General features: G+C 45.9%; 1 protein-coding gene across 1 annotated transcript in view; it reads left to right on the top strand.

Annotated features, from left to right (window-relative positions):
- LOC135543747 (sodium-dependent phosphate transport protein 2A-like) overlaps positions 1 to 20,235 on the top strand; it is an 87,952-nt gene that overhangs the window by 5,561 nt on the left and 62,156 nt on the right. Inside the window, exons 10-12 of the mRNA XM_064971103.1 lie at positions 6,033 to 6,157; positions 6,421 to 7,382; positions 7,465 to 7,659. Of these exons, the coding sequence (XP_064827175.1) occupies positions 6,033 to 6,157; positions 6,421 to 7,382; positions 7,465 to 7,659 (1,282 nt within the window). The remainder of the gene's footprint in view (positions 1 to 6,032; positions 6,158 to 6,420; positions 7,383 to 7,464; positions 7,660 to 20,235) is intronic.

The raw sequence follows: 20,235 nt of genomic DNA, 5'->3' as shown, positions 1-20,235 counted from the left end.
AGGTGTACCTGTGGATGTATTTCAAGGCCTACCTTCAAACTCAGTGCCTCTTTGCTTGACATCATGGGAAAGTCAAAAGAAATCCAGACAAATTAGCCAATACCTCAGATTCTTTTTTGTAGAGCCCAAGTCTGGTTCATCCTTGGGAGTAATTTCCAAACGCCTGAAGGTATCACGCTCATCTGTACAAACAATAGTACGCAAGTATAAACACCATGGGACCACGCAGTCGCAATACCGCTCAGGAAGGAGACGGTATGTCTCCTAGAGATGAACGTACTTTGGTGCGAAAAGTGCAAATCAATCCCAGAACAACAGCAAAGGCCCTTGTGAAGATGTTGGAGGAAACAGGTACAAAGTATCTATATCCACAGTAAAATGAGTCCTATATCGACATAACCTGAATGGCTGCTCAGCAAGGAAGAAGCCACTGCTCCAAAACCGCCATAAAAAGCCAGACTACGGTTTGCAACTGCACATGGGGACAAAGATCATACTTTTTGGAGAAATGTCCTTTGGTCTGATGAAACAAAAATAGAACTGTTTGGCCATAATGACCATCATTATGTTTGGAGGAAATAGGGGGAGGCTTGCAAGCTGAAGAACAACATCCCAACCGTGATGCACGGGGGTGGCAGCATCATGCTGTGGGGGTGCTTTGCTGCAGGAGGGACTGATGCACTTCACAAAATAGATGGCATCATGAGGCAGGAAAATGATGTGGATATATTGAAGCAACATCTCTAGATATCAGTCAGGAAGTTGAAGCTTGGTGCAACCCCAAGCATACTTCCAAAGTTGTGGCAAAATGGCTTAAGGACAACAAAGTCAAGGTATTGGAGTGGCCATCACAAAGCCCTGACCTCAATCCTGTAGAAAATGTGTTGTCAGAACTGAAAAGCATGTGTGAGCAAGGAGGTTTACAAACTTGACTTAGTTACACCAGCTCTGTCTGGAGGAATGGGCCAAAATTCACCCAACTTATTGTGGGAAACTTGTGGAAGGCTACCCGAAACATTTGACCCAAGTTAAACCATTTAAAGGCAATGCTACCAAATATTAATTGTGTATGTAAACTTATGACCCACTGGGAATGTGATGAAATAAATAAAAGCTGTTATTCTGACATTTCACCTTCTTAAAACATAGTGGTGATCCTAACTGACCTAAGAGAGGGACATTTTACTGGGATTAAATGTCAGGAATTGTGAAAAACTGAGTTTAAATGTATTTGGCTAAGATGTATGTTAACTTCCAACTTCAACTCTAAGTACCCAGGGGATAATAGGGAATATGGGCGACACCTGGAGGGTGGTGGATACCATTACAAGGACAGGTGAAACCGATCAGGTCGTGACAATGAGATTGAAGGAATTGTCCGTACAGTTCTGAGTGAGGATTGTGTTGAGGCAAAGAGCTGGGGAAGGGTGCCACAAATATTCTGCAGTGTTGAAGGTCCCCAAGGTCCACACAGTGGCCTCCATCATTCTTAAATTGAAGAAGTTTGGAACCATCAAGACTCTGCCTAGAGCTGGCCCCTGGGCCAAAATGAGCAATCGGGTGAGTAGGGCCTTGGCCAGGGAGATGAACAAGAACCCGATGGTCACTCTGACAGAGCTCCAGAGTTACTCTGTGGAGTTGGGACAACCATCTCTGCAGCACTCCACCAATCAGGCCCTTATGGTTGAGTGGCTAGACGGAAGCCACTCTTCAGTAAAAGGCTGGATAATCCCACTTGGAATTATCCAAAAGGCACCTATAGTCTCTCAGACCATGAGAAACAAGATTCTCTGGTCTGATGAAACCAAGATTGAACTTTTGGCCTGAATGGCAAACGTCACATCTGGAGTAAACCTGGCACCATCCCTACGGTGAAGCATGGTGGTGGCAGCATCAGGCTGTGGGGATGTATTCCAGCGGCAGGGACTGGGAGACTAGTCAGGATGGAGCGAAAGATGAATGGAGCCAAGTACAGAGAGATCATTGATGAAAACCTGCTCCAGAGCGTTCAGGACCTCAGACTGGGGCGAAGGTTCACCCTCCAACAGGACAACGACCCAAAGCACACAGCCAAGACAATGCAGGAGTGCCCTCTGTGTTGAGTGGTCTCTTAAGGAGTCTCTGAATGTCCTTGAGTGGCCCAGCCAGAGCCCGGACTTGAACTTGATCGAACATCTCTGGAGAGACCTGAAAATAGCTGTGCAGCAACGCTCCCAATCCAACCTGACATGGCTTGAGAGGATCGGCAGAGAAGAATGAGAGAAACTCCCTCCAAATACAGGTGTGCCAAGCTTGTTGTGTCTTACCCAAGAAGATTTGAGGGTGTAATCGCTGCCAAAATGTGCTTAAAGAAAGTACAGAGTAAAGGATTCTGAGTACTTATGTAATGGGGTCTGTTTTTCCTTTGTCATTATGGGGTATAGTATGTAGATTGATGATATTAAAAAAAATCAAGTTAAGAATAAGGCTGTAACGTAACAAAATGTGCATAAGGTCAAGGGGTCTGAATTTTTTAGCTCCCAAGCACGGCCCACCTGTAAAACTGTAATAAACTACTACTTCTTTTTCAGGGTTAGAACTTATAAACAAGGCTGCATGGGATTTATTTTAACGTGACTCTGTGCAGACAATGGCAAAGTTTGCTTTAGGTATAACGCCAGGAGCCGCTTCTGGATTTGACAGCTCAACCGCAGTTCCACCTCCGACATGTCAAAACAACAGCTAATCAGCTCAACAACAGGAATTGGCTAGAGCAAATCTGATTGAATCCTCTAGAATCAGCCCCCCGTCTATGTAATCTTATTCATTATAATCTCATGTACAAAACTGATCCTAGATCAGCACTCCTACTCTGAGACGCTTAAGAATACGGGCCCTGTAATCTTCCAAGCTGAAGGTATTCTGTAGCCAGCTGACCTGAGCAGGAGATCAAATGACTCATTCATCTGGTGGTGATAGTGACACACATGAGTTCATGAGGTGGTGGCACTAGTTTCTCTTTAAGCCTTGGTGAGGTATTACTTTTCTCATGAATTTCACTTTTTTTATGTGGGGGGGCATTAACCCAATTGAATAATGCAGAGCTTGTTATTGTTCTATTTGTTGATGAAACACTTACAGGAGAAACAAGAGGTTATATTAATATGAATTAAGTTTGGTTTTGTTTGGGAATTAATTATGTGTGTCTGATGATAGAGCCAGGTGTATTATTTGCTAGAGAGTGGAGGATCCGTTTCATGCTGTCTAATCCCCGGCACTCTCTGGGGGATAGATCTACCTCAGTGTTCTGAGATCAGCAATAATTAACTGCACAGTAGCTGGACTCTCCCACGGAGCATGGGAGTGAGCTGTGGCTCCATGGAATCCTTATTTCTGGGCTGGTTAATCCCCTGGAGTTTTGATCTGCTGTACAGGCACGGAGACAAAGTCTTTCTCACACAGAATAGCTGCTGCTATTCAAATGAAATGAAATCAAACCTTTTTTGTCACATGCGCCGAATACAACGTGTAGACTTTACCGAGAAATGCTTACTTACAAGCCCTTAACCAACAGTGCAGTTCAAGAAGAGTTAAGAAAATATTTACCAAATAAACTAAAGTAAAAAATTATAAAAAGTAACACAATATTCTAACAACAACGAGGCTTTATACAGGGGGTACCGGTACAGAGTCAGTGTGGAGGCAATATACAGGGGGTACCGGTACAGAGTCAGTGTGGAGGCTATATACAGGGGGTACTGGTACAGAGTCAGTGTGGAGGCTTTATACAGGGGGTACCGGTACAGAGTCAGTGTGGAGGCTATATACAGGGGGTACCGGTACCGAGTCAGTGTGGAGGCTATATACAGGGGGTACCGGTACAGAGTCAGTGTGGAGGCTATATACAGGGGGTACCGGTACAGAGTCAGTGTGGAGGCAATATACAGGGGTACCGGTACAGAGTCAGTGTGGAGGCTATATACAGGGGGGCTACCGGTACAGAGTCAGTGTGGAGGCTATATACAGGGGGTACCGGTACAGAGTCAGTGTGGAGGCTATATACAGGGGGTACCGGTACAGAGTCAGTGTGGAGGCTATATACAGGGGGTACTGGTACAGAGTCAGTGTGGAGTCAGGGGATGTGGAGGCAATATACAGGGGGTACCGGTACAGAGTCAGTGTGGAGGCTATATACAGGGGGGTACCGGTACAGAGTCAGTGTGGAGGCTATATACAGGGGGTACCGGTACAGAGTCAGTGTGGAGGCTATATACAGGGGGTACCGGTACAGAGTCAGTGTGGAGGCTATATACAGGGGGTACTGGTACAGAGTCAGTGTGGAGGCTATATACAGGGGGTACCGGTACAGAGTCAATGTGGAGGCTATATACAGGGGGTACCTGTACCGAATCAGTGTGGAGACTATATACAGGGGGTACTGGTACAGAGTCAGTGTGGAGGCTATATACAGGGGGTACCGGTACAGAGTCAGTGTGGAGGCTATATACAGGGGGTACCGGTACAGAGTCAGTGTGGAGGATATATACAGGGGGTACTGGTACAGAGTCAGTGTGGAGACTATATACAGGGGGTACCGGTACAGAGTCAGTGTGGAGGATATATACAGGGGGTACTGGTACAGAGTCAGTGTGGAGACTATATACAGGGGGTACCGGTACAGAGTCAGTGTGGAGGATATATACAGGGGGTACTGGTACAGAGTCAGTGTGGAGACTATATACAGGGGGTACCGGTACAGAGTCAGTGTGCGGGGGTACAGGTTTGAGGTAATTTGTACATGTAGGTAGGGATGAAGTGACTATGCATAGATAATAAACAGCGAGCAGCAGTAGCAACAGTGTACAAGAGGGGTGGGGGGGATTGTTTGGTGTCAATTGGATTAGTTATTCAGCCGTCTTATGGCTTGGGGGGAGAAGCTGTTGAGGAGCCTCTTGGTCCTAGACTTGGCGCTCCGGTACCGCTTGCCTTGAGGTAGTAGAGAAACAGTCTATAACTTGGGTGACTGGAGTCTCTGACAATTTTATGGCCTTTCCTCTGACACCGCCTATTATATAGGTCCTGGATGGCAGGAAGGTTGGCCCTAGTGATGTACTGGGCCGTTCGCACTACCCTTGGTCAGATGCCGAGCATTTGCCATACCAGGCAGTGATGCAACCGGTCAGGATGCTCTCGATGGTGCAGCTGTAGAACCTTTTGAGGATCTGGGGACTCATGCCAAGTCTTTTCAGTCTCCTGAGGGGTAAAAGGTTTTGTCGTGCCCTCTTCACTACTGTCTTGGTGTTTTTGGACCATGATAGTTCGTTGGTGCTGTGGACACCAAGGAACTTGAAAGTCTCTACCCGCTCCACTATAGCTCCGTTGATGTTAATGGGGGCCTGTTCGTCCCACCTTTTCCTGTAGTCCACAATCAGCTCCTTAGTCTTGCTCACATTTAGGGAGAGGTTGTTGTCTTGGCACCACACTGCCATGTCTCTGACCTCGTCCCTATAGGCTGTCTCATCATTGTCGGTGATCAGGTTGAGGAGCCTCTTGGTACATGTACATGTGGGTGGGGAACACTGTTGTGTCATCATAAAATGTAATGATGGTGTTGGAGTCGTGTTTGGCAACGCAGTCGTTGGTGAACAGGGAGTACAGGAGAGGACAAAGTACACACCCCTGAGGGGCCCCAGTGTTGAGGATCAACATATCAGACGTGCTGTTGCTCCAGCCAGCAGTTCCTTACCTGGAACTAGATAATGCTGTCTCCTCACCAACCATGTGATTCCTCTACTAAATAAAGCTTCAGTCTATGGAATTGCAGCCCCATCACATGGCTCTGTGATGCCATTGTACTTTTACCTAGGCAAGGCAAGTCAGTTAAGAACAAATTCTTATTTTCAATGACGGCCTAGGAACAGTGGGTTAACTGCCTGTTCAGGGGCAGAACGACAGATTTGTACCTTGTCAGCTCGGGGTTTGAACTTGCAACCTTTCGGTTACTAGTCCAACGCTCTAACCACTAGGCTACTCTGCCGACTTTGTGCTCTCAGGTATTGGTGTTATCAGCATTGAACGTGCCTACCCTTTGACCCTGGGGTCAAACATTGGTACAACCACCACAGCTATCCTGGCAGCATTGGCAAGCCCAGGGGACAAGCTGGCCGCAGCTTTCCAGGTATCTCATCCTTTTACACTGGAACTTTACATTACTGTTTTTGTTATCCTTTCCAATCAATCAATCAATCAATCAATCAAATGTATTTATAAAGCCCTTTTTACATCAGCCGATGTCACAAAATGCTGTACAGAAACCCAGCCTAAAGCCCCAAACAGCAAGAAATGCAGATGTAGAAGCACGGGGGGGGGGGACTTGTCTATTTACAGGGTCTTCTGTTCCATCATATCTCTCTCATTACATTACCCTGGTCTGTTCTACAGGTCGCCTTGTGTCATTTCTTCTTCAACATACTGGGCATTCTGCTGTGGTACCCTGTGCCCACCACCCGCCTGCCCATCCGAATGGCCAGGACTCTGGGGCAGCGCACGGCCAAGTATCGCTGGTTCGCTGTACTCTACCTGCTTCTGTGCTTCCTGCTCCTGCCCTCGCTTGTCTTCGCCCTCTCCATGGCAGGCTGGCAGATAATGGCTGGGGTGGGCGTGCCCTTTGCTGCGGCCCTCCTCTTGGTGTCTGTAGTGAACATGCTGCAGGTACACAGGCCAGGCTGTCTGCCAGTGAGGCTGCAGAGCTGGGACTTCCTGCCTGTCTGGATGCATTCCCTTCAACCCCTGGATACCCTACTCACCAAGGTGACCCTGAGCTGCGCTAAAGGAGCCAGCGAGCCTGGTCTGATACAGTGCTCCATGGACCATGATGGTCCTCAGAAGAGGAGCCACATGGCTTTGGACAACCTTGTTCTGTGTTACATAGACGAAGCCCCCACAGTGGTAATGTCCCAGGGGTCAGACGAAGCCCCCACAGTGGTAATGTCCCAGGGGTCAGACGAAGCCCCCACAGTGGTAATGTCCCAGGGGTCAGACGAAGCCCCCACAGTGGTAATGTCCCAGGGGGCAGACGAAGCCCCCACAGTGGAAATGTCCCAGGGGGCAGACGAAGCCCCCACAGTGGTAATGTCCCAGGGGTCAGACGTGGTAATGTCCCAGGGGGCAGACGAAGCCCCCACAGTGGAAATGTCCCAGGGGGCAGACGAAGCCCCCACAGTGGTAATGTCCCAGGGGGCGGACGAAGCCCCCACAGTGGTAATGTCCCAGGGGGCGGACGAAGCCCCCACAGTGGTAATGTCCCAGGGGGCGGACGAAGCCCCCACAGTGGTAATGTCCCAGGGGGTGGACGAAGCCCCCACAGTGGTAATGTCCCAGGGGGTGGACGAAGCCCCACAGTGGTAATGTCCCAGGGGTGGACGAAGCCCCCACAGTGGTAATGTCCCAGGGGTGGACGAAGCCCCCACAGTGGTAATGTCCCAGGGGTGGACGAAGCCCCCACAGTGGTAATGTCCCAGGGGGGACGAAGCCCCACAGTGGTAATGTCCCAGGGGCGGACGGCCCCCACAGTGGTAATGTCCCAGGGGTGGACGGCCCCCACAGTGGTAATGTCCCAGGGGGTGGACGAAGCCCCCACAGTGGTAATGTCCCAGGGGGTGGACAGGGCCAGTACCACACGTCTGTAGATCTTATGACACTGGAACAACAGGAAGACAGAGCAGAATATCTTGTGAAAGCAGCATTGTGGACTGCAAGAAATGAGCAGTGATGATCTAATGTTATGGAACAACGAGACTGAAGCAGAAAACTGTAGGAGCTTATGGTTGCATGAAAACATGACTCCACACAGTCAGTTCCTTTATGGATTGTGGAAATCATGCATGATGCCAGCAGCTATAAAACAATGTTTACTGGACTTATGTCATGTACTGTACTTCAAAGCCACGGAATCAATGAGAGTTTATTATTTACTCACAGTAACTCTCTTTCCAGACAAATGTTTGGGCCTATCGCCTACAGGACACATGTATTATATCATAATTTCCCATAATCAGGATAGCATTTCACTCTCTGTCAAAACAAACACTTCTTCCTCTTTGCTATCAGTCAGGAGAGGTTAGTAAATGTCTGTCTCTGCTGAAAATGCAGGAAGTCTGATTGAATAGAACGACAAAAACCACTCAGCCAATTAAAAGGCCTTAAAAAAAAGAATACAAGTTATGCATATGAATGGCTGCGTAATTGAAGCTATATAGGAGGGAATGGGCGCCTCCACACGCTAATTATAATGCAGCGGGGCTCTGAATGGTTGATTAAACATCCATTTGGTGGCATAATGGCAAGTGATTTCCCCAGTTTCAATACATTTTAGGCTTAACGTCTCCTCGCTACTCTTTGAACAATTGGCACTTTTAACCACATGCATATTCCAGAGAGTTAAAATTAGATGATTTGATCATTTTGTTCAAAATCACAATTATTGTACATATAGGAGTTTCATATTTGGGATGAGATGGGAAGCAATTGTTATATACGCTAAATGTATCAAGTCAACTGTGTGTAACACAGATAGACATTCATCTGTCTTTTCTGTTTAAAAGACACAGCAGAGCAGGGCTTTTCACTGGCCCAGTTTCTCCAACTGAGCTGAGACAGACAAGACAGTTGCCAGTGTCATGAAACTAGAAGCTAGAATAGAATTGAGTAATAATTCAGAAAATACCACATCTAACAGTCGGCAGAAAGGGAGTTTGATATCATCCATAATAGCCAAGGACGATAGATGAAGAACAGTCATGACATGGCATGTTTTTATTGCATAAGAAGTTCTTGAGAAAGACCTATTTAAGTGTAGACTACATTTCTTGTGACAGAGGCCTACAGAGCTTTGCAGTCCAGAGCCCTACACTACAGCTTCCAGTACAGAGCCCTACACTACAGAGCCCTACACTACAGCTTCCAGTACAGAGCCCTACACTACAGAGCCCTACACTACAGAGCCCTTTCCAGTACAGAGCCCTACACTACAGCCCTACACTACAGCTTCCAGTACAGAGGCCTACACTACAGAGCCATACACTACAGAGCCCTACACTACAGCTTACAATACAGAGCCCTACACTACATCTTCCAGTACAGAGCCCTACACTATAGTACAGCCCTACACTACTTCTTACAGACACTACAGAGCCCTACACTACAGCTTCCAGTACAGAGCCCTACACTAGAGCCCTACAGAGCCCTACAACAGCTTCCACTACAGAGCCCTACACTAGAGACCTACACTACAGCTTCCAGTACAGAGGCCTACACTACAGAGCCATTACAGAGCCCTTACAGTACAGAGCCCTACACTACAGCTCTTACAGTACAGAGCCCTACACTAGAGCCCTACACTACAGCTTACAGTACAGAGCCCTACACTACATTCTTCCACAGAGCCCTACACTACAGAGCCCTACACTACAGCTTACAGTACAGAGGCAGAGCCCTACACTACAGCTTACAGTACAGAGCCCTACACTACAGCTTACAGTACAGAGCCCTACACTACAGCTTACAGTACAGAGCCCTACACTTAAAGTACAGAGCCCTTACAGTACAGAGCCCTACACTACTTCTTACAGTACAGAGCCCTACACTACTTCTTACAGTACAGAGCCCTACACTACAGCTTACAGTACAGAGCCCTACACTACAGCTTACAGTACAGAGCCCTACACTACAGCTTACAGTACAGAGCCCTACACTACTAGCTTACAGTACAGAGCCCTACACTACAGCTTACAGAGCCCTAGTACAGAGCCCTACACTACATCTTACAGTACAGAGCCCTACACTACATCTTACAGTACAGAGCCCTACACTACAGCTTACAGAGCCCTACACTACACTTACACAGAGCCCTACACTACATCTTACAGTACAGAGCCCTACACTACAGAGCCCTACACTACACTACAGAGCCCTACACTACAGCTTACAATACAGAGCCCTACACTACATCTTACAGTACAGAGCCCTACATCTACAGTACAGAGCCCTACACTACAGAGCCCTTCACATACAGAGCCCTACACTACATCTTACAATACAGAGCCCTACAGAGAGCCCTACACTACAGAGCCCTACACTACAGAGCCCTACACTACTTCCAGTACAGAGCCCTACACTAGAGCCCTACACTACATCTTACAGTACAGAGCCCTACACTACTTCTTACAGTACAGAGCCCTACACCACAGCTTACAGTACAGAGCCCTACACTACACTTACAGTACAGAGCCCTACACTACAGCTTACCAGGACAGAGCCCTACACTACCCTTACACACAGAGCCCTACACTACAGCCCCTACACTCTTCTTACAGTACAGAGCCCTACACTACTTCTTACAGTACAGAGCCCTACACCACAGCTTCACAGTACAGAGCCCTACACTACAGAGCCCTACACCACAGCTTCCAGGACAGAGCCCTACACTACTTCTTACAGTACAGAGCCCTATACTACATCTTCCAGTACAGAGCCCACTACACTACAGCTTACAGTACAGAGCCCTACACTACAGCTTACAGTACAGAGCCCTACACTACAGCTTACTTCTTAGTACAGAGCCCTACACTACTTCTTACAGTACAGAGCCCTACACTACAGACACACAGCTTACAGTAGCCCTACACTACAGAGCTACACTACAAGTACAGAGCCCTACACTACTTCTTACAGTACAGAGCCCTACACTACTTCTTACAGTACAGAGCCCTACACTACAGCTTACAGTACAGAGCCCTACACTACATCTTACAGTACAGAGCCCTACACTACAACTTACAGTACAGAGCCCTACACTACATCTTACAGTACAGAGCCCTACACTACAGCTTACAGTACAGAGCCCTACACTACATCTTACAGTACAGAGCCCTACACTACAGAGCTTACAGTACAGAGCCCTACACTACAGCCCTACACTACAGCTTACAGTACAGAGCCCTACACTACAGCTTACAGTACAGAGCCCTACGCTACAGCTTACAGTACAGAGCCCTACACTACAGCTTACAGTACAGAGCCCTACGCTACATCTTACAGTACAGAGCCCTACACTACAGCTTACAGTACAGAGCCCTACACTACAGTTTACGTGAGCAGTTGTGCAACATATCATTTTTACATAAGTATGTAAAAGATGTACAAGATGTGATATTTAACCCAAATGTAATTTAATTGCAGTCTTTGCCTTGAATTCTGTGATTTTATTAAATCTGTGCCATAATTGTTGGAGGAACTTAACATTAAGTTAAATTAACGACTTTGTTGATTATTTTTGCTTAATTGAATGCCGATGTCTGTGAGGCTGGTTCTGTTGTTGTCAGAGCAGGACGTCTGGGGAGCAGGGTCGCACATACAGGTGAGTTTAATCCACAAAGGATAGTTTTGCCTTTTAGATCATAAAGAATATGATTACATGGAAAGGTTGGGGACCTGATCCTAGATCAGCACTCCTACTCGATACGCTTTTTATTATATTTATTCTTTATTTTACTAGGCAAGTCAGTTAAGAAAAAACACTCTTATTTACAATGACGGCCTACCCTGGGCATATTGTGCACCACCCTATGAGACTCCAAATCACAGCTGGATGCGATACAGCCTGGATTTGAACCAGGGACTGTAGTGATACATCTTGCTCAGAGATGCAGTGCCTTAGACCACTGCGCCACTCAGGAGAGCTTTGTGGATATATACAGAAGATACATTAAATGTGTTATTGTACTCATTCACCATGTCAAATCAAACTTTATTTGTCACATGCGCCGGATACAACAGGTAGACCTTACCGTGAAATGCTTACTTACAAGCCCTTAACCAGGCGGCAGTGTAGCCTAGTGGTTAGAGCGTTGGACTAGCAACCAGAAGGTTGTGAGTTCAAACCCCCGAGCTGACAAGGTACAAATCTGTCGTTCTGCCCCTGAACAGGCAGTTAACCCACTGTTCCCAGGCCGTCATTGAAAATAAGAATTTGTTCTTAACTGACTTGCCTGGTTAAATAAAGGTAAAATTTAAAAAAAAAGTAACCAAACTAAAGTAAATAACAATAACAAGGCTATACACAGGAGGTACCAGTACCGAGTCAATGTGCAGGGGTACAGGTTAGTCTAGGTAATTTGTACATGTACTGTAGGTAGGGGTAAAGTAAATATGCATAGATATGATTCACATCAGTATGCTGAGGCCCTACACTACTTCTTACAGTAGTACACACAGTACACACAATATATCCTCAAACTGTCACATCTCCCTTGAGGAGCTGGTAGTTGTATCATGCACCAATTGAAAAAGGCACGGTTGAGGGATTAGCATCTCAAGTTTTGGATTATAGCGAGTTGCGGATTAAGGAATCAAAACAGTCCCGCCACTGCTAAGGAATCAAAACACTCCCGCCACTGCTAAGGAATCAAAACACTCCCGCCACTGCGAAGGAATCAAAACACTCCCGCCACTGCTAAGGAATCAAAACACTCCCGCCACTGCGAAGAGCCCTACACTAATCAAAACACTCCCGCCACTGCCTCCTCTGCTCACAGCCCAGGGATGTTCTCCTGCCTGCGTCACTGGGCCTCCTTCTGTCACTCACACGTCCTGTCATCAAACCGTCTCAGCAGAGGAGGAGAAGATGGGACCTGGAGTCAATGCAGTCAGCTTGGATTAGTTGAAACCGGTTGATTCCTGTGTCAATAGTCATGGGTTTAAATGCCAATATCACAGCAAACTGTAGCAGTTTTTAAAATATTTCAAACATTAGACAAAAATGACAAAGCGTAGTTTTACACCAAGTGCCGTGATATCGTGCCCTAAAAACTCAAACCCACATGCAGACTGGACATTTATACATGTCGAACAAAACAGCCATCCCACTAGACATGAATCAAGTTGTTTCCACGTAATTTCAACCAAAAAGTAAATGTGATAATATTGAATCAGCATGGAACATTGATTGAATTTGCAAAAAGTCATCAACATCAAGGATATTTCCCCACAAACTTTTAACCTAAATCCAATGTCATTGTGAATTATTTTGTTGATTTCGCGTCAGTTGACAACTCAACCAAATATAAAATCGAAAACAGACTTAAACTGACGTTTGTGTCCAGTGGGATTATTCAATTTCCTCTTTACTTAGCCCTTTGCATGCAGTTTCCATTTCAGATGCTCTGACTGTACAATGCTATTTCAACAGAGTCATGCACTACCTTTTAGCGCTTTTTTACAGAACTTGGTCTTATCAGTAAGCTTGCTGTTTCTGAGCTTCCATGAGCTCCTCCCCTCAATCTCCAGGGTGAAGTGTCTCGTACACTCCAACCACCTACATGCAGCAACAACAAGCCCCTCCCTCAGCAACAGGCATTCCAGAACATAACGCTTTCTCACTATGGGGCTTTGAAGTACAATCCAGCCCTGGATAATGTATTGTTAGAGGCTTAATGCCCTCTCATTGAATATAGTTTAGTATACTTTGGAACAGCAGATTAACCTGATAGCATTTAAATGTGGGTTGGAAACCTTATATTTGTTGTTTTATATCTTATTACTGTGATTTATGACACACATACTGACAGTAATGTGAGAGCGTCGTTGTCTGGGAAAATATTTCAAAATGTACATTTCAGTAGACTCTCTTATCCAGAGCTACTTACAGGAGCAATTAGGGTTAAGTGCCTTGCTCAAGGGCACATCAACAGATTTTTCACCTCAGGGATTCAAACCAGTGACGTTTCAGTTACCAGCCCAACACTCTTAACTGCTAGGCTACCTGCCGCCCTTCTTAATCAAGTCAAACTTCATTTGTCACATGCGCCATTTTTACATAAGAATACAACATGAATTACCGTGAAATGCTTACTTTACAAGCCCTTAATCAACAGTGCAGTTAAAGAAAGAGTTAATAAAATATTTAGTAAAAAATAATAAAAAGTAATACAATAAAATAACAATAAAGAGGCTCTATACAGGAGGTACCAGTACCTAGTCAGTGTGTAGGGGTACAGGTTAGTAGTGAGGCTATATACAGGGGGTACCAGTACCTAGTCAGTGTGGAGGCTATATACAGGGGGTACCAGTACCTAGTCAGTGTGGAGGCTCTATACAGGGCCCCTACCGGTACCTAGTCAGTGTGGAGGCTATATACAGGGTACCAGTGCCTAGTCAGTGTGGAGGGTAATTTGTACAGGTTAGTAGTGAGGCTATATACAGGGGTACCAGTACCTAGTCAGTGTGGAGGCTATATACAGGGGGTACCAGTACCTAGTCAGTGTGGAGACTATATACAGGGGTACCAGTACCTAGTCAGTGTGGAGACTATATACAGGGGGTACCAGTACCTAGTCAGTGTGGAGGCTATATACAGGGGTACCAGTACCTAGTCAGTGTGGAGGCTATATGTTCAGGGTGTACCAGTACCTAGTCAGTGTGGAGGCTATATACAGGGTGTACCAGTACCTTAGTCAGTGTGGAGGCTATATACAGGGGTACCAGTACCTAGTCAGTGTGGAGGCTATATACAGCGATACCAGTACCTAGTCAGTGTGGAGGCTATATACAGGGGTACCAATACCTAGTCAGTGTGGAGGCTATATACAGGGGGCACTACCAGTACCTAGTCAGTGTGGAGGCTATAGCCCTCCCCTCACAGGGGAAGTACCAATACCTAGTCAGTGTGGAGGCTATATACAGGGGGTACCAGTACCTAGTCAGTGTGGAGGCTATATACAGGGTGTACCAATACCTAGTCAGTGTGGAGGCTATATACAGCGGGTACCAGTACCTAGTCAGTGTGGAGGCTATATACAGGGGGTACCGGTACAGAGTCAGTGTGGAGGCTATATACAGGGGGTATCAGTACCTAGTCAGTGTGTAGGGGTACAGGTTAGTAGTGAGGCTATATACAGGGGGTACCAGTACCTAGTCAGTGTGTAGGGGTACAGGTTAGTAGTGAGGCTATATACAGGGGGTACCAATACCTAGTCAGTGTGGAGGCTATATACAGGGGGTACCGGTACAGAGTCAGTGTGGAGGCTATATACAGGGGGTATCAGTACCTAGTCAGTGTGTAGGGGTACAGGTTAGTAGTGAGGCTATATACAGGGGGTACCAGTACCTAGTCAGTGTGTAGGGGTACAGGTTAGTAGTGAGGCTATATACAGGGGGTACCAGTACCTAGTCAGTGTGCAGGGGTACAGGTTAGTAGTGAGGCTATATACAGGGGGTACCAGTACCTAGTCAGTGTGGAGGCTATATACAGGGGGTACCAATACCTAGTCAGTGTGGAGGCTATATACAGGGGGTATCAGTACCTAGTCAGTGTGTAGGGGTACAGGTTAGTAGTGAGGCTATATACAGGGGGTACCAGTACCTAGTCAGTGTGTAGGGGTACAGGTTAGTAGTGAGGCTATATACAGGGGGTACCAGTACCTAGTCAGTGTGCAGGGGTACAGGTTAGTAGTGAGGCTATATACAGGGGGTACCAGTACCTAGTCAGTGTGGAGGCTATATACAGGGGGTACCAATACCTAGTCAGTGTGGAGGCTATATACAGGGGGTATCAGTACCTAGTCAGTGTGTAGGGGTACAGGTTAGTAGTGAGGCTATATACAGGGGGTACCAGTACCTAGTCAGTGTGTAGGGGTACAGGTTAGTAGTGAGGCTATATACAGGGGGTACCAGTACCTAGTCAGTGTGCAGGGGTACAGGTTAGTAGTGAGGCTATATACAGGGGGTACCAGTACCTAGTCAGTGTGTAGGGGTACAGGTTAGTAGTGAGGCTATATACAGGGGGTACCGGTACCTAGTCAGTGTGTAGGGGTACAGGTTAGTAGTGAGGCTATATACAGGGGGTACCCGTCTTTGACAATCTTTTGGGCTTTCCTCTGACACCGCCTAGCATATAGGTCCTGGATGACAGGAAGCTTGGCCCCAGTGATGTACTGGGCCGTATGCACTACCCTCGGTAGCGCCTTAAGGTCAGATGCCGAGCAGTTGCCATGCCAGGCTGTGATGCAACCGTTCAGGATGCTGTCAATGGTGCAGCTGTAGAACCTTTTGAGGATCTGGGGACCCATGACAAGTCTTTTCAGTCTCCTCAGGGGGAAACGTTTTGTCGTGCCCCCTTCATGACTGTCTTGGTGTGTTTGGACCATGATAGTTTGTTGGTGATGTGGACACCAAGGAACTTGAAAGTCTCTACCCGCTCCACTACAGCCCCGTTGATGTTAATGGGGGCTTGTTCGGCCCACCTTTTCCTGTAGTCCACAATCAGCTCCTTAGTCTTGCTCACATTTAGGGAGAGGTTGTTGTCCTGGCACCACACTGCCAGGTCTCTGACCTCCTCCCTATAGGCTGTCTCATCGTTGTTGTTGATCAGGCCTATCACTGTTGTATTGTCAGAAAACTTAATGATGGTGTTGGAGTCGTGTTTGACCACGCAGTCGCAGGAGTACACGAGGGGACTAAGCACACACACCTGAGGGGCTCCAGTGTTGAAGATCAGTTTGGCAGACGTGGTGTTGCCTACCCTTTCCACCTGGGGGTGGCCTGTCAGGAAGTCCAGGATCCAGTTGCAGAGGGAGGTGTTTAGTCCCAGGGTCCTTAGCTTAGTGATGAGCTTTGTGGGCACTATGGTGTTGAATGCTGTGCTGTAGTCAATTAACAGCATTCTCACATAGGTTTTCCTTTTGTCCAGGTGGGAAAGGGCAGTATGGGGTGTGATTGAGGTAGTGTCAGCTGTGGATCTGTTGGGGGTCTAGGGTATCCTGCAAGATGCTTTTGATGTGAGTCATGTTTGCTGTGGTAAATAGGCGGCCACAAATAATATAGATGAGAACTCTCGTGATAGATAGTGTGGTCTACAGCTTATCATAAGGTACTCTACCTCAGACGAGCATGACCTTGAGACTTCTTTAGTATTAAACATTGTGCACCAGCTGTTATAGACAAATAAACACACACCCCTGCACCTCATCTTACCAGATGTTTCTTCTCTGTCCTGCCGGTACATGGCAAATCCCGCCAGCTCTTTACTAAATATTTCTAAAACTAAAAGCTTTGTATTTGGAACAAAACACTCACTAATCCCCAAACCTCAACTAAATCTTGTGATAAATAATGTGGAAATTGAGCAAGTTGAGATCACTAAACTGCTTGGAGTAACACTAGATTGTAAACTGTCATGGTCAAAACATATTGATGCAGTAGTAGCTAAGATGGGGAGAAGTCTGTCTATAATAAAGTGATGCTCTGCCTTCTTAACAACACTATCATCAAGGCAGGTCCTACAGGTCCTAGTTTTGTCTCACCTTGACTACTGTTCAGTTGTGTGGTCAGGTGCCACAGAAAAGGACTTAGGAAAATTGCAATTGGCTCAGAACAGGACGGCACGGCTGGCCCTTGGATGTGCATAGAGAGCTAATATCAATAATATGCATGTCAATCTTTCCCTGGCTGAAAGTGGAGGAGAGATTGACCTCATCGCTACTCTTATTTATGAGAGGTGTTGAATGCACCGAGCTATCTTTTCATATGACTAGCACACAGCTCAGACGCTCACACATACCCCACAAGACATGCCACAAGAGGACTCTTCACAGTCCCCAAGTCCAGAACAGATTATGGAGGCACACAGTACTATATAGAGCCATGACTACATGGAACTCTATTCCACATCAAGTAAGTCATGCCAGCAGTAAAATTAGACGGGTACTGTGAAGCAACACAAACATTGGAACAGACACATGCACACACACACACACACACACACACACACACACGCACACACACACACACACACACACACACACACACACACACACACACACACACACACACACACACACACACACACACACACGATAATATACGCACTGTACATGCACATGGATTTAGTACTGTAGATATGTGATTGGGTGGGGAGTATGGGCCTGAGAGCACACAGTGTGTTGTGAAATCTGTGAATGTATTGTAATGTTTTTAAAATTGTATGAACTGCCTTAATTTTGAGAGACCCCAGGAAGAGTAGCTGCTGCTTTGGCTAATGGGGATCCATAATAAATACAAATGCAAATATTATCTGTGTCGTCGTTCAGCCACGACTCCGTGAAACATAAAAATATTACAGTTTTTAATGTCCCGCTGGTAGTATAATCTTTTATTTTATTTTCCAATGATAGCACGTTGGCCAATAGAACAGACTGCAGTGGGGGTTTACACAATCGTCTACGATTGTAAATAATGAATTCCTCTTTCACTGGTCATTAGCCATTCATTCGACTTTGCGAGCTATGAATCATGGAAGTTTTGAATTATATTAGAGAAATACTTAAATACATTTTTTCTTTGTCTTGTAGTATGTTGTGTTCCCACAGAGAAACAGATTTTAACATCATTATAAAATACTCTAATTCAGACTGTTCCAGGTTTCAAATCAAATCAAATTTTATTGGTCACATACACATGATTAGCAGATGTTAATGCTAGTGTAGAAAAATGTTTGTGCTTCTTGTTCCGACAGTGCAGTAATATCTAACAAGTAATCTAACAATTTCAAGTCACCTGAGTGGGTTGAGTCACTGATGTGATCATCCTGTCTGGGTTGGCACTCCCCCTTGAGTTGTGCCGTGGCGGAGATCTTTGTGGGCTATACTCGGCCATGTCTCAGGATGGTAAGTTGGTGGTTGAAGATATCCCTCTAGTGCAGGGGTGTCAAAGTCAAATGGACGGAGGGCCAAATAAAAAATTTAGCTACAAGCCGAGGGCCGGACTGTTCGAATGTTCATTGAAAAATTTTTAAATGACGCATATAGTCTAGTGAACCTAATTGAACCTACTGAAAACCTAACAAATATATTCCAATATGATCAGATAAATAAAGCAATATTTTCTTATGGCTCTGTCAGTAATTTTTAATTTTCAACAGACACAAAAGACAAATTTCCTTTATATAAAAATCCCCATAACATGAACATTAAATGAAAGAAACCGGTATTCAAGGCACCATCAGTAGCCTATATTTTCTATTTTAGCAAAAGTGGGCTAAATTTACTTCAAAGAAAAAAACAATAATAGCAATTTTCTATCATCCACTCAACTGAAATATTTTTAAAATATAATTGGATTGAAATACAATAAAATAAAGTGCAAAAATCTATTAATCAAAAACAACACTTTGTTTAAGGAGAAGTAACATGCAGTGAAAACAAATATTAAACTTTAACTTTTAAACTTGAACTGAGTAAAAACTCTAAATATGTGATTGCACAGTAATGTTCACTTGTTTGAGGTTGAGGGTGATACTTGGTGGTGTCCCATCTTTTCCACAAGTTCATCAATGTTCGGGGTAAGGCTCTGAGCTGAGGAAATCCTCAGAATTGAGTGGAGGTGTTCAGCAGTAAGTCGACTTCTGTGTGATGTTTTGTTCAGGTTCATCAAAGAAAAAGTTGTTCACACAGGTATGTGCTGCCAAACATAGACAACGTTTGAGCAGCCTGGATGCGCAGCTGGGGCATTGTGTCGGGAGGAAACGGGCGAACTCCGCAGCACCCACTGCCGCATATTTTGCCCTCAGTGCATCATTGCATTGGAGGTCAATCAACTCCATTTGGAGGTTTGGTGGTGAGCTTTCCACGTCAACAGCAAATGGGTTACCGAGCAGTTCCAACCTGCTTTTTGTGCTTCAAAGTCAGCAAATCGGCGTCGAAAGTCAGCGGCAAGCATACCTATTTTATCAGCCAACTGTGCGCTCGGGAACGCACTGGTAGAGAGCTTCTCTTTCATGGTCTGGCAGCTGGGAAAGTGGCTCAAATTTTCTTTCCGCATCTGCGTCTCCCACAGAGTCAGTTTGGTTTTAAATGCCTTCACTGTACTGTACATATCAGAGATGACATGATCCCGACCCTGCAGCTGCAAGTTCATTGCATTCAGATGACTCGTAATGTCACACAGAAAAGCCATTTCACACAGAAACATTTCGTCTCGGAGTTGTGTTGTGTCTTTCCCTTTGCTGTCCAAGAACAGACAAATCTCCTCACGAAGCTCGAAACATCTTTGAAGCACCTTTCCCTGGCTTAGCCATCGCACCTCTGTGTGATAAGGCAAATCACCATGCTCCGTTTCTAACTCCGTCAGAAATGCCTTGAACTGGCGGTGATTCAAACCTTTGGCTCTGATAAAGTTAACTGTGCGCGTGATGATGCTCATTAC

The sequence above is a fragment of the Oncorhynchus masou genome, chromosome 8 (genome assembly GCF_036934945.1).
Source record: "Oncorhynchus masou masou isolate Uvic2021 chromosome 8, UVic_Omas_1.1, whole genome shotgun sequence".
NCBI classification, from domain to species: domain Eukaryota; kingdom Metazoa; phylum Chordata; class Actinopteri; order Salmoniformes; family Salmonidae; genus Oncorhynchus; species Oncorhynchus masou.
The sequence above is the reverse complement of the archived record's forward strand: the minus strand, read 5'-3'. Positions and strand labels throughout refer to the sequence as shown.